Genomic DNA, 12,355 nt, shown 5'->3' with positions numbered 1-12,355 from the left:
ACTTTGGAACACCTTGAGTGTTGGTGAACTCTCTAGTATGCTGGGAGGTTGTATCCTATAAGCTCACAGGGAGAGGCATGAGAGTTCTGTCTTGAGACCTCCATTTTCCATTCCAGACCTCACCCCATGTGTATCCTTTACAATCATCTTTGGAAGCATGGTGATTCCTGAGCACTCTGGGTGATTTCTTGTAAATTATTGAATGTGAGGAATAATCTCAAATTTTCTGTAAGTCTGTCAGTAGTTCAGGTGAACCATGAACCCCCAATATGTGGATGGTGTATGAAGATAATGGCAGCCATATGGAAGGAAGATTTTGTCCTACCATTGTGGGATCTAAGGCTACCACTTGGAGTGAGAGTGAGCATTGTATTTTGGCCCATTCAGTTGTCATACCCACATGCCCAGTAAACCATGTATGGTATTTTTTACAGAGAAGTCTGACTCTTGCAATTTTTTAGAGTAAGGAAAATATGAATCTAGAAGAAACACACTCATAGTGGAACATAATCACGTGTGCCAAAATACATCTTTATCATCATAATTAGATTGTCCTCAGCAGGTAACTGATCCGGAACATGCATGCTGTTTTCTTACTCTTGAGGGCACATGCAATTAAAGATAGAGGAACACTATGAGGATTAGATAATAGTTATGCCCTGTTTGGACAGGTCTTGTTCTCTTGTTGACATTTTCAAACATGTTGAAAAACAGTGGTTAGTCAATAGAATCAATAAGCAAGAGGACAGAGAACCCCTACATGCCCAAAGGCATGACCTTTCCTGTAGGATGTACTTATCACATCTATTCTGGAGAATGAATCTCTCCTACCTGTTTGGTTGACAGCTGCTGTGAATGGAAGGTCAACCTTAAGGAGGGGATCTATGCATATCCCAGGGTATTCATTATAGTTTGCTCTTTGGTAATTAACTCACCACCATATGACAGATTATATAGCTATTATGAGAACAGAAAGATGAATCTATCTATCTTTCCTTTCCTTTAGGTCCTCTTTCAGTTCTTAACTCTGGCCCCCAAATCACCAGGAGAGCCTGGTTCTGCTAGTGCCAAATCTACTCTGGTCTACCCTCTGTGAAGCCTGGCTAGATTGAAGGTGAGATGACCATGTTCCCTGAATTGGAACCAGAGACTTATTTAGGAAAAATTGAGGCCTAGAGTCATAATCAGAGAAGGCCAGCACAGGGGAATGATCGGCCTTCTTCTGATACATCACACAGCATATTTGTGACAAGGTCATCTTCAGAGCATGTGGTTGTTGTAGTCAAGATGGAGATTCCTCAGAGTTCTATGTCCAAAGCACAACTGGGCTCCCACCAGCTTCTCAGACCTTTTGATTGTGCGAGTGTTTGGAGATTATGAATATTTACTCCTTTCCTGGAGCTCTTCATTGGGGGGTTCTGGAGAACTTTCTTACCAGCTCTGAAGAGTTTGAGAAGAAGAAATGGAGTTGCAACTTCCTCTAGCTGCTTCTCTGGTCAGAAGATACAGATTAGTCTCCAAGACCCCGATCTCAGTTACCTTTCAGGAATTAACCTGTGATTATTGTCCCAGTTGTTCTGATTGTGGTATGATCCCTCCAACTCATTTCCCAGGTTATTTCCTCATGAATCCCAACTCCTACCCATGCCCTCAGCACTGTGACACTGATACTATTTGAGTCTGACCCTCAGAACTTGTTCACTGCCATCCATGCATAGAATGGATGGTCCTGACTTACATTCCAAAAATGGTTCCATGGACACGTGTTGACCCCTGGGCTGTCCTCCCTATAGGAATCCCCTGGGGGCAAACCCAACCTCACTACTGGCTACACCTTGCTGAAATTTTGCCACCTCCTTCTGCTGAAAGAGATTGAGCATATCTCCCACAGTTATCCCAAAGCTTCTATCACCTGTGATGCTGTGGATAAGGAGTCCACCCTCACTCTAGAACAGCTGCCCCTACCCGTCCCTGACCAGAACAACAGAGGAAGGTAGTATCTGTAGTGCACATGGAGTTGAGGCAGGTAGAGATCCTGTCACTCAGTCCAGGGTAATATTTCCACCATGGTGCTTTGATTTCTTTAGGGAAAAACAAGAAAGATCTGTCTACAACTTTTCTGCAAAAACAAAAAGAGCAGAGAAACATGAATGGTCCTCTGTGGAGCCAGACTCCTGAATATTTCTTGCCAGGTACTCCTTGAATATAAGAACATTTGTAGGATTGGGGGAGCACAGAATGTTTTTCCACTAAAGCTCTGTTTGACCCTTAAAACATGGTTATCATCATAATTATTATCATCTATATAATTAATATTATTATTTTATTCTACACCTCAGTTCATGATCACACATTTCTACATTAGTCTCAGTTGCCTTTTTCATAAACCTAGACTCTGGCCTTCTTCAGACCCAAGAATGCCTGTTCCCCCCATGGAGAAAACATACTCCTGACAGAGCTCTTTCCCTTGGATTCAAATGGAGAGATCACAGGACCTAGCACTCCTTCCTGAGATCCCACTAAATCCATCTTTAATTAGTAAGACTCAGTCATTGCTTTATGTCTGAAAAACAAGTTTCCAAAAGTCACCAGTGGGGATTCTGCCATGCTCTTTAGCACTGGCCTGGCTTTTTCTTGTTCTTGCTTCATTGTTGCCTGATCCCCTTTCCTGAGCAGATGAGTGACAATTGTCTCATGGACACTTCTATCTGGGGTGACTGAGACTTAGGAGATACCTGGGGCTGAAGGTTGAGGAGACTGTAGGGCTCATTCTTAGGGTTTTGCCCTGTTCAGCATGTGCAGGGCTGAGCTCAGGGTCTGGGTCAGGCTCTGGGTTTGGTGGGTGGGGCTAATCCCACGTGCAGTAACTTGGTGATCAACTGTGCACAAAGGAGCAGGAGAGCCAGCCATTCAGGTCATTGGGGAGATACCCCAGAGCATTGTATCTTGAGTGCACAATTGGACAGGCTCCTTGTCTTCTGTCATCCACCTAGGAAAGATGAGGCTCTGGAGTCAGTGGCCTGTATTGAGGTAGGTCTGCTGTACATGGTTCTAAGGTAGCCATTGAGTACCTACTGTTGGCCCACACTCACACCACAGAGGGCATAGCCACATTGTCGCAATGGCAATAGTGGGAGGAACCATTTATTGCATGAAGTATAATGAGAAAATTATGTAGAACTTTTAGATTTTTCTCTTCAAATATTGCCACATTTTCACTTTGGGGTTCAGTTCTGGTGAAATTTAGATTCTTTACAAGCATTACACTGAAAAAAATGAATGAAAAGATGAATATTAGTAATTTCTCCTTGTTAATTCATTGTCTTAATTTTTATTTTGCAGTAAATTGTTGAGTTACCATGAATAATAAGGATGGATGCTAGGGATACCGATTTGGTTACAAAGAACCTTTATCCACATAGGAGATTGGGGTAGGTGAAGTGAGGCATGGAAGCAGGAGGCATCCAAGATGACTTCAGATTCTCAACTGAGGCTCACTTGGTCAGGGACTTGCTAGGGGGGTCCTGCTAGGAGGTCCTGGTATATTAGATGGTTCCCAGAGAGCACAGGCCAGAGAAGCAGTGATGACCAGGCTCCAATCCTCCTGTGTTTTGCTATAACTCAGACCAAAATCTGTGAGCCCCATTCAGTCAATCCTGGTCCCACCCTAGCATCCACTTTGGATGACTTTTGCAAAGTCATTTGAATCTTAGGGAGTATAAGACTGAAGGTTGGGCTTGCTGATCCTAGAGCTAGAGGTGTGTGTGTGTGTGTGTGTGTGTGTGTGTGTGTGTGTGTGTGTGTGTTTCCCTCTGGAATCCTCACATTTTCCTCCATTGTTTTGTTCACTGTCATTCTACAGTGAATCTGTGTTGGGGCTATGAACCACTTTTATCATCTTAAATATTGGACCCATGGCTCTTGTGCCCAGGAAGATGAGGAAGCAAACAATAACTATCTGCTTCAGGACATTCCTGAAAAGCAATTAAACGCAAACAGTTGGCTGCTCTGTTTTTTAAAAATGAAGAGAAGGGAGGAGAAGATGGTGGGCCAGAGGGAGGCAGCATTCTATATCACTCCATGATACAGATTTCACCTTGTTGAAATACTGCCTCTCTGAGAGTATTAGAGGACCCCTATACAGATGATTTCTGCAGAAATTACCAGTGCTGTGACCCCCGTTCAGGGCTCCAAGTGTCAGCATTAGAGTAGGACTCCAGAAAACCCAAAGCCCAAAGTTCTAACCCATGCAGGGCTCGGGAGTACCTTAGCAGAATCATGGATCAGCACCTCTGCAGAATTCCAGACTGTGCTCAGCTTCCACGCAAGTCACTCAGCTGCTACTTACCCCCCACAACACCATTGCCCAGCTCCCCTGCCTCACCAGACACCCCAGCGTTGGAAGCAGGCTGCCTCCATCTTGGATGGCCTTTCTCACCATATTTGATGGGGGTAGCTCCCAGAATGGATCTCCACCTGGCCAGGTACCAAGTTTCCAACTCCACCTCCCTCTCCCTAGTGGTGATAACTCAACAGAGTAACTACCCAACACAAAACAGCTCTCAGTTGGACAGGTGTGCAGTGCAAACAGGGCACCACCCTCCTTGGTATGAGAGGTCCCGCAGTTGGAAACTGCTAAGGGAGAGGGAGACAAGGCTAAAGTTCAGCGAAGCCTAACAGAGAGACCAGGAATTGGGAAATTTCCAGGCAAGATAGGGAGATAGTACTGGGCGTTCAAGTCATATGTGTGGTCCCAAAAAAGAGCCTTGTGAGGGGCTGGAGCTGTGGCTCAGTGGTAGAAAGCTTGCCTGTCATGTGTGAAGCACTGGATTCGATTCTCAGCACCGCATATAAATAAACAAAAATAAAAGGTCTAATGAAAACAAAAAATATTTTTTAAAAAAGCCTTGTGAGGTGCAGTCTCCCTGCAGGGACTGGCAAGTGGCACTCTTGCTTCCAGGCACCCTGCACTAGGACCAGTCTTCCTACCCTGGCCACCTCCACCATCCTGATGGCAGAGACACCAGCTTACAACTGACACCCCAACTATTGGATGAGAAGAGAAGCAGGAAAGAAACAGATCTCTAAAACTAGCAAAAACTCTGGTTTCTTCCTTTGAGTATTTTTTTTCTTTTTTTCTTCTATCCCTCTGTCCTCTGGCCCCCACATCAGATAGAGCACAATCTCTATGGTATATGAAGAACTCAAAAAGATAAGCACCAAAACAAACAAACAAACAAACAAACAAAATGAATAACCAATCAATAAATGGGCCAAGGACATGAATAGACACTTCTCAGAAGAGGATATACAATCAATCAACAAAATATGAAAAATTGTTCATCATCTCTAGAATTAGAGAAATGCAAATTAAAACTAATTTTAATTTGTCATAATGACAGCTATTATGAAGACAAACAACAATGAGTGTTGGTGAGGATATAGGGAAAAAAAGGCACACACTGCTGGTGGGACTGCAAATTGGTACAGCCAATATGGAAAGCATTATGGAGATTCCTTAGAAATCTGAGAATGGAACCACCATTTGACCCAGATATCCCTCTCCTGGGACTATACCCAAAGGACCTAAAAACAGCATACTATAGGGACACAACACATCAGTGTTTATAGCAGCACAATTCATAGTAGCTAACTGTGGAGCTAACCAAGATGCCCTTCAGTACATAAATGAAATTTTAAAAAATGTGGCATATATACACAATGGAATATTACTCAGCAATAAAAGAGAATAAAATCATGGCATTTGCAGGTAAATAGATGGAGTTGGAGTTGGAGAAGTTAATGCTAATTAAATTTAGCCAATCTCAAAAAAAATGCCAAATGCTTTCTCTGATATAAGATGACTGACTCATAGTTGGGTAGGGAGGGGGAGCATGGAAGGAATAGATGAACTCTAGATAGGGCAGAGGGGTGGGAGGGGAAAGGAGGGTACAGGGGTTTAGCAATGATATGGAATGTGATGGACATCATTATCCAAAGTACATGTATAAAGACATGAATTGGTGTAAAATACTTTATATACAAACAGAGATGTAAAAAAATGTGGTCTATATATGTAATAAGAATTATAATGCATTCTGCTGTCATGTGTTTAAAAAATAAAGTCAATTAAAAAAATAAAAGATGGCTTGAGGTCAACTCAGGAATTGCCAGGACCACTCCTATCTCAGGCTCAAAGGTGTAAAGCTAAAAATACCTTTGAGAAGAGACCTGTCGTCCACCATACTTGCATGGTATGGCCCAGGATGTAGCTTCACCATGCTTAGTTGCCTAGGCACTCAGAGACTGCTCCATCCAGGGTCCCAAGAGATTTGGCTACTGTTTGAGATCGTGGCAGACCTTGGTGTCAACAGCATAGTGCTGATTCAGCAGGATTACAGGAAATTGGACTTAAGGAGTTATGAAGGCTTCCACCATGATATCAATGGAAGGTCTGGAAGGCCATAATACATGTAGCAGGGTCTGCATGCCTGTGGGCTGCCTGAGAGGGTGATGCATGGAGATATTGGAGCTAAATTGCATTGAGACCTCCTACATTAAGAGATGACAGTACCATGATATGTTTGCTGAGGAAAGCTGCAAGGATGAGCAGAAAGAAGCCAAGAGAGAGGCCATGGGGACTGCACCCAGCAAAGCCATAGGAGTGTAGCTACATAAGCCCTTTGGAGAGAACATCATGCTGCTGTGTGCCCCAGATGATGGATATGGGGCTACAGGATTTGTTTGCCTGGTTGTGGATTTTGGTTTTATTTTGCTTTTATTTCTTCTTTCTTATGCCCCTGTGTTCCTGTTTCTCCCTTGGGAATGGAAATGTTACTTTGTGCCTGTGCCTTCAGATTTTGGATATATATAACAGACTCTTTTTTTGCACTGAGACTTTGAACCCAGAGGCATTTTACTTACCACTGAGATACATCCCTAGCCCTTTTAAAATATTTAAGACAGAGTCTCACTAAATTGCTTAGTGTCTTCTAAGTTCCTGAGGGCCTCACTAAATTGCTGATAGCCTCAAACTTGCCATCCTTCTGCTTTAGCCTCCAGAGTTGCTGGGATTAGAGGCATGCAGTGCTATACCTAGCTGGAACTTGCTTTTGATTTTTATTAGGGCTTGGGTGGAGAATTTGCTTGAGTCTCAGAAGACACTTTGAACTTAGATTTTTAGACAATTCAAAAATAAAAATGTTAAGACTCTGGGGACTCTTGAAAATGAACTAAATGTATTATTCATAGTGAGATGGGTGTGAGCTTTTGGGGACAAGAACAGAATTTTATGGTTTAGATATGAGGTGTGCCCCCAAAGCTCATGTGGGAGATAATGCAAGAAAGTTTATTGTGAAACAATTGAGCTATAAGAGTTTTAACTTAATCAGTATATTAATCTCTACTAGCTAGGCTGTAACTATAGGTAGGTAGGGTGTGGCCGGAGGAGGTGAGTGATTGGGGGCATGCCTTTGGTGAGTGAGGTCACTCTAAGCTTCATAATAGTCATGTCCTGAGCTTCTTTCCTCCTTCACACACTTCCACCATGATATTCTGCCTTCCCTCATCCCTAGAGTAATGGTGTTGATCATCTGTAGACTTAGACTCTGAAATTGTGAGTCCCAAATAAATCTTTCCTCCTCTATGTAGTTCTTGTCAGATATTTTGGTCACAAAAATAAAAAAGCTTAATAAATCCATGTTCCCACTAGAACTATACACCTTTAGCTTGCCCCTGGCCTTTGTGTCAACACAGCAAGAAATCTACAGAGTCGGCTATGTCTGATCCAGGTATAATGCCTCTAATGGATTGGGAAATCTTAGTTCTAGGGATGCCAGCCAGATTCTGAGGCTCAAACTCAGAGCCTGAAACTCTTTATATACAATCTTTCTTCCTTTTCTTCCTCTTCTTTGTTCACAGATATCAGATCTGCATTGTTATCGCTCCTTTACTTTCACTGGTGTTTACAGAAATGTAAATAAATCTGTTGAACCTTTCATCCTTCCATGTTGCCTACTTCATGAAATTTCCGAATGTGGGCAAACAGCTAGCTTATCAAATAGAAGTTTACTATTCAACACCCACAGCAAAGCCTCCCATCCCTAGTGTGCCCCAACTCCATGCAGTATGATTCTGGTTACCTGAATACTAGTCAAACCTTGACAGACCTGTCTTAAACCTTCCTAGGGCACATCCTTTAACACTTGAACCATTCCTTGTTCTTCCCCTTCACACCATAACTAAGACCCTGCCACAGTGGAATTCTCTTTAATACTAAGACTCAGTTTTGTATGACAGAAGACTTTCTGTGGCCTTTGGGAGTTGGCAGTTCAGGTTCCATTGGAATCAACTGATCATGGAGAGGTGCAGGAACCTGCCCCCTATCTCTCAGAAACATGGGGGCATAGGAGGGAGCAGAAATCTCCACTCAATGTGTTATAGTCTCTGTTATCAGGGTGGCCAGGGCAGGAAGGGGCCATGGGTGCCATGCTGGTAGCAGGTTTTTGTCTCACTTCCCTGTCTGCCTGTGTCACTGTGAGCAACAGGGTAATCCCACACCTGAAAGTAATAGTCAGCCTCGTCTCCAGCCTGGGCCCCGCTGATGGTCAGGGTGGCTGTGTTCCCAGAATTGGAGCCAGAGAATCGATCAGAAATCCCTGAGGGCCTGTTGCTATCACTATAGATGACCAGTACTGGGGCCTGTGCTGGCTTCTGCTGATACCAGTGCACGCTATAGCTGCCAATGCTGTTGCCTTCACAGGTGATTCTGGCCATCTGTCCTGGGGTCACAGATACTGAGGATGGCTGGGTCAGCACATAAGAGGCTTCAGTTCCTATAAGAAAATAAAAGGAGAGGGGGAATTAATGGTGAAGGAAACTTCCAATGAGATGCCTGTTTTCTATGTGGTCTGGAGGAGCTTCAGGAATACTGTATGCCCAAGGGCTTGCCCTGGCATCGAAACCAGCCATAGGGGCCCATGAGCCTGACTGGAAGATGGAGGTTTGAACCCATGAGCAAACCTAACCCCTTACCTCCTGAGGTTACACAAGTCAGAGAGCACAGTGTGGGAATTTCAGCCCAAATTCTCATCCTGCAGCAGGTTCCTAAGCATCCTTCCCACCACAGATAAAGCCCTGCTGAGCTCAGAATTAGGGCCAGGTTGGTTAGAGGAGGTTTGGGCTGGGGGTATTGGTTGGGGCCTTGGAACAGCACCTGTGCAATGAGCCAGGAGGCTGAGGAGAAGGGCCATACAGGTCATGGTGTCCCTGTGGCTGCTTCTTGAGTCCCACATGGGCTTTCTTAAACCAGGCTTCTCTTATTCCCTTGTTGAGGAGAGCTGCCCATTATGCAAATCATCCCAGGTTAGGGCTGCTACTATAGGAAGCTGTGTGGTGTCTGGAGCAGGGCTCATCCCCAGGGACAGATAAAGGGGAGGGGCAGCTCTGAAAATCTACCCTCAGCTCACAGAAGACTCCTTTTTTTTGATGATCCTAATTTCTGGGCCATATCTCCACCCTAGGTAGTCTTCTGGCATTAATACTAGGATGGCCTGGTTATATAGAGATGAGTGTTTTTGTTATCTGAACCAACAGTACAGTTGACAGTAAGAGGCTTTATCAGCTTTGGGATCCTGTCCCAGGTACAGATCCTAGGCTCTGAGTCAATCAAGTTCTTCTGAAAGTGTACATGGTATCTTAAATATTCAATGTGGTGCTATAACTCTCTGTCCCTGGTATGAATGCCTCACGCAGATCTTGGGTGTTCTGCCTCATATCAACAGCAGGCTCTAGGCAGATTCAACACCTATGTTGTAATATTTACTGACAATTATAAAGCTTCAATGTGGACTGGGAAATACTAGACATTCTACAAAGGTCAGATCAGAAAGACACAGACCTCAAAAAATAGTGCATCCATTTTGAAAACAATACTGGAGAAAAATCCAGCATATTCTTCAGGTCTCATGTCAAGGTCACTAACCCTCCCACTTGTAAAATATCCCTTGTAGGATGAGATCTGGTGTTTGGGACATGTGTGGTAGAGCCAGAATTTAGACGAGCTGGGTGTGGGAAGGAGGTGTCAGGAGAAGCAAAAAATTTCCTGTGTAAATACCTAACAAATAGGAAAATTCTAGAACAGCTAGATATGAGAAAAATGGAGACCACAACTTTTTACTTGTTTCAAAGATGATGTTGTAGCAAAATGATGCCTTTTTTTCTAGATTTCAGGCTATGCTTACTAACCCTCCTGGCCCAGCCCCATGCCAACGAGGCTTTGTCAGGTGGTTCTCCACTGCCACATGGTGGCCACTCCACACTGGCTGCTACATGTCAGGGCTTCCTTGGTCCAAGTGCAGATTCAGAATCTGCCTCTCAGACCCAGGATTTCTTGATCTTTGACCAGGGAAGGGATTTCATCTTCTTCCTATGGTTGTAACCAGTCTCAGAACCAGAAAGGAGCAGGCTTATATCACACAGGAAAATATGAACAGGTGCATTTGAAAGAGGAGGATCAGAGCCCACCTGAATTATCTCAGCATATTTCTCTAGGGTGGTGAGTGGTCATGGAAATGATTCCAGGGCCTGGTGCTGGGTGACACCAGATTCAGGAACTGGCTCTTCCTAGGGTCAGCTGCAGGTGCAGAGTCAACGTGGGTGAGTGGTGGCTCCAGAACCACAGACCCAGGCAGGATTCCATTCACCACCAATGGTTATTCAGACCCATTGTGATCTCTACAAGGTTACATGCTGAAAATTCTGGAACATAATGAATCCTTTGCTCTAAGAGCTTCCATCTTCTGTCTGGCTCTGTGCTTTGGACACAGTTTGCCAGCTAAGCAGAATCTCCTACCCACCAGAGCCTGTGCTTTGTTTCCTCTGTTTCTTGAAAGTCCATATGTTTTTCCAAGTCTCAAGAAGCTAGGATTGACCATATAGTACATTGCATGAACATGGAATGGAACACTCAGTTGACTGGAGTTCCTTGTCAGTGCAAGTCTGCACTTGTGAGGGAGAGAAATATGTTGGCTTTTGCATCATTTTGTCTTGTAAGTATGAAAGTGATGACTAGAGATGCAAGAACCATCCTGAGTTCTTAAGTCAACAAGAAAAAAATGTAAGAATAAGATGGTAAGAATGGTGGAACAGAAGCTGAAAATCACACCAGGTCCCAATTTAAATTGGTGAGTAATTGAAATCAACAAACATTATGCCTCAGACTTGTGTTTTGGATGAGAAAAAAATAGCCTCCATGTGCTCATGAGTCTGTTTTTGTGCATTTGACTTTGCATTTAAAAAAACATTCCATGACCCACTAGGGAAATAATTAGCATAAATAAATCAATTAACTAAAACAATGTTAGGGAAAGAAACATGCAGGGGTAATGATAAGCAGAAAATTAATACAGTGATTAGAGAGAGTGACAGGCAGGCTGAGATATAACCTGAGGCTGGAACTCCCCTGCAGATGTGTCACTGAAGCTGCCCTCAGGACTGGTGAGAAATCACAGCACATGTGTGGGGACTGCAGAATCCATGAAGTGGGAGAAGAGTCTTGGTGTGTGATGATGGGAGAAGAAAGTGGCAATGTGAGGGGACCAGGACTGTAACCTGTTTAGTCTAACACAATATTTTCTCCTAAGGAGGTTTGATGGTACGACAAATGCACAGTCATAGCTGTTGAAGGGGAAATTTCCAGGTAATAAACTTGGTTCAATGGCATCTTTGCAGCACATTAGGAGCCTCAACTACAGGGAGAGATGAGACACAGTGGGTTCCCCAGTCACAGCCCTGCTTACCTGGAACTCAATATACCCAGAGGCTGGTTGCTGGTTACTCTCCTCTACCCTGTGCCCTCCATGTAGCCAGGTAGGAACTTAGGTTAGAGTCTGTGCCTCCTGTCCTGAGACAGATGTTGAGTGTCTTCTAGTGTCTGGTGAGTGACAGCAATGTTTTCCTTGACAAGATTCCCTGACCCTGGTAGTACAGAATATGGGGAGTGTACATCATAGGAAAGAAAAGAAATGAGACTGAAAAAGGGAGTGACAATCCCTAGATGACTCAGGGAGGAGATCAGAAGCCACGGTATGTTGATGGCAAGGGGGAGTAAATAGTCCTCCAACTATGGGAATGGAGAATATGCATCCTTTGTGATGAAGAAGTGAGTCAAGGTGCTTCGAATGAAGATGGCACTGGAAATGTATCCCAACTCAGGTATTGTGGTCATATTGCAACCATAAGGGCTGTGGTGTGATCAGGTGTGTCCCAGATGTTGTGGTGAAAGGTGGATACAGGCATGTTTCCTCATACATATTTCCTCATACATATTTTCCAGGTATGATCACGTGCATTGATG

At 43.9% G+C, this 12,355-nt stretch overlaps 1 protein-coding gene across 1 annotated transcript in view; it reads right to left on the bottom strand.

The window, feature by feature from the left end:
• The window catches only part of LOC113197387 (uncharacterized), a 519,021-nt gene that overhangs the window by 494,722 nt on the left and 11,944 nt on the right, over positions 1-12,355 (bottom strand). Inside the window, exon 6 of the mRNA XM_077796452.1 lies at positions 8,545-8,834. Within this exon, the coding sequence (XP_077652578.1) occupies positions 8,545-8,834 (290 nt within the window). The remainder of the gene's footprint in view (positions 1-8,544; positions 8,835-12,355) is intronic.

This window comes from Urocitellus parryii, chromosome 3, assembly GCF_045843805.1.
Source record: "Urocitellus parryii isolate mUroPar1 chromosome 3, mUroPar1.hap1, whole genome shotgun sequence".
NCBI lineage: Eukaryota > Metazoa > Chordata > Mammalia > Rodentia > Sciuridae > Urocitellus > Urocitellus parryii.
Note: the sequence above shows the minus strand (reverse complement) of the source record. Positions and strands in the feature narration are given on the sequence as shown.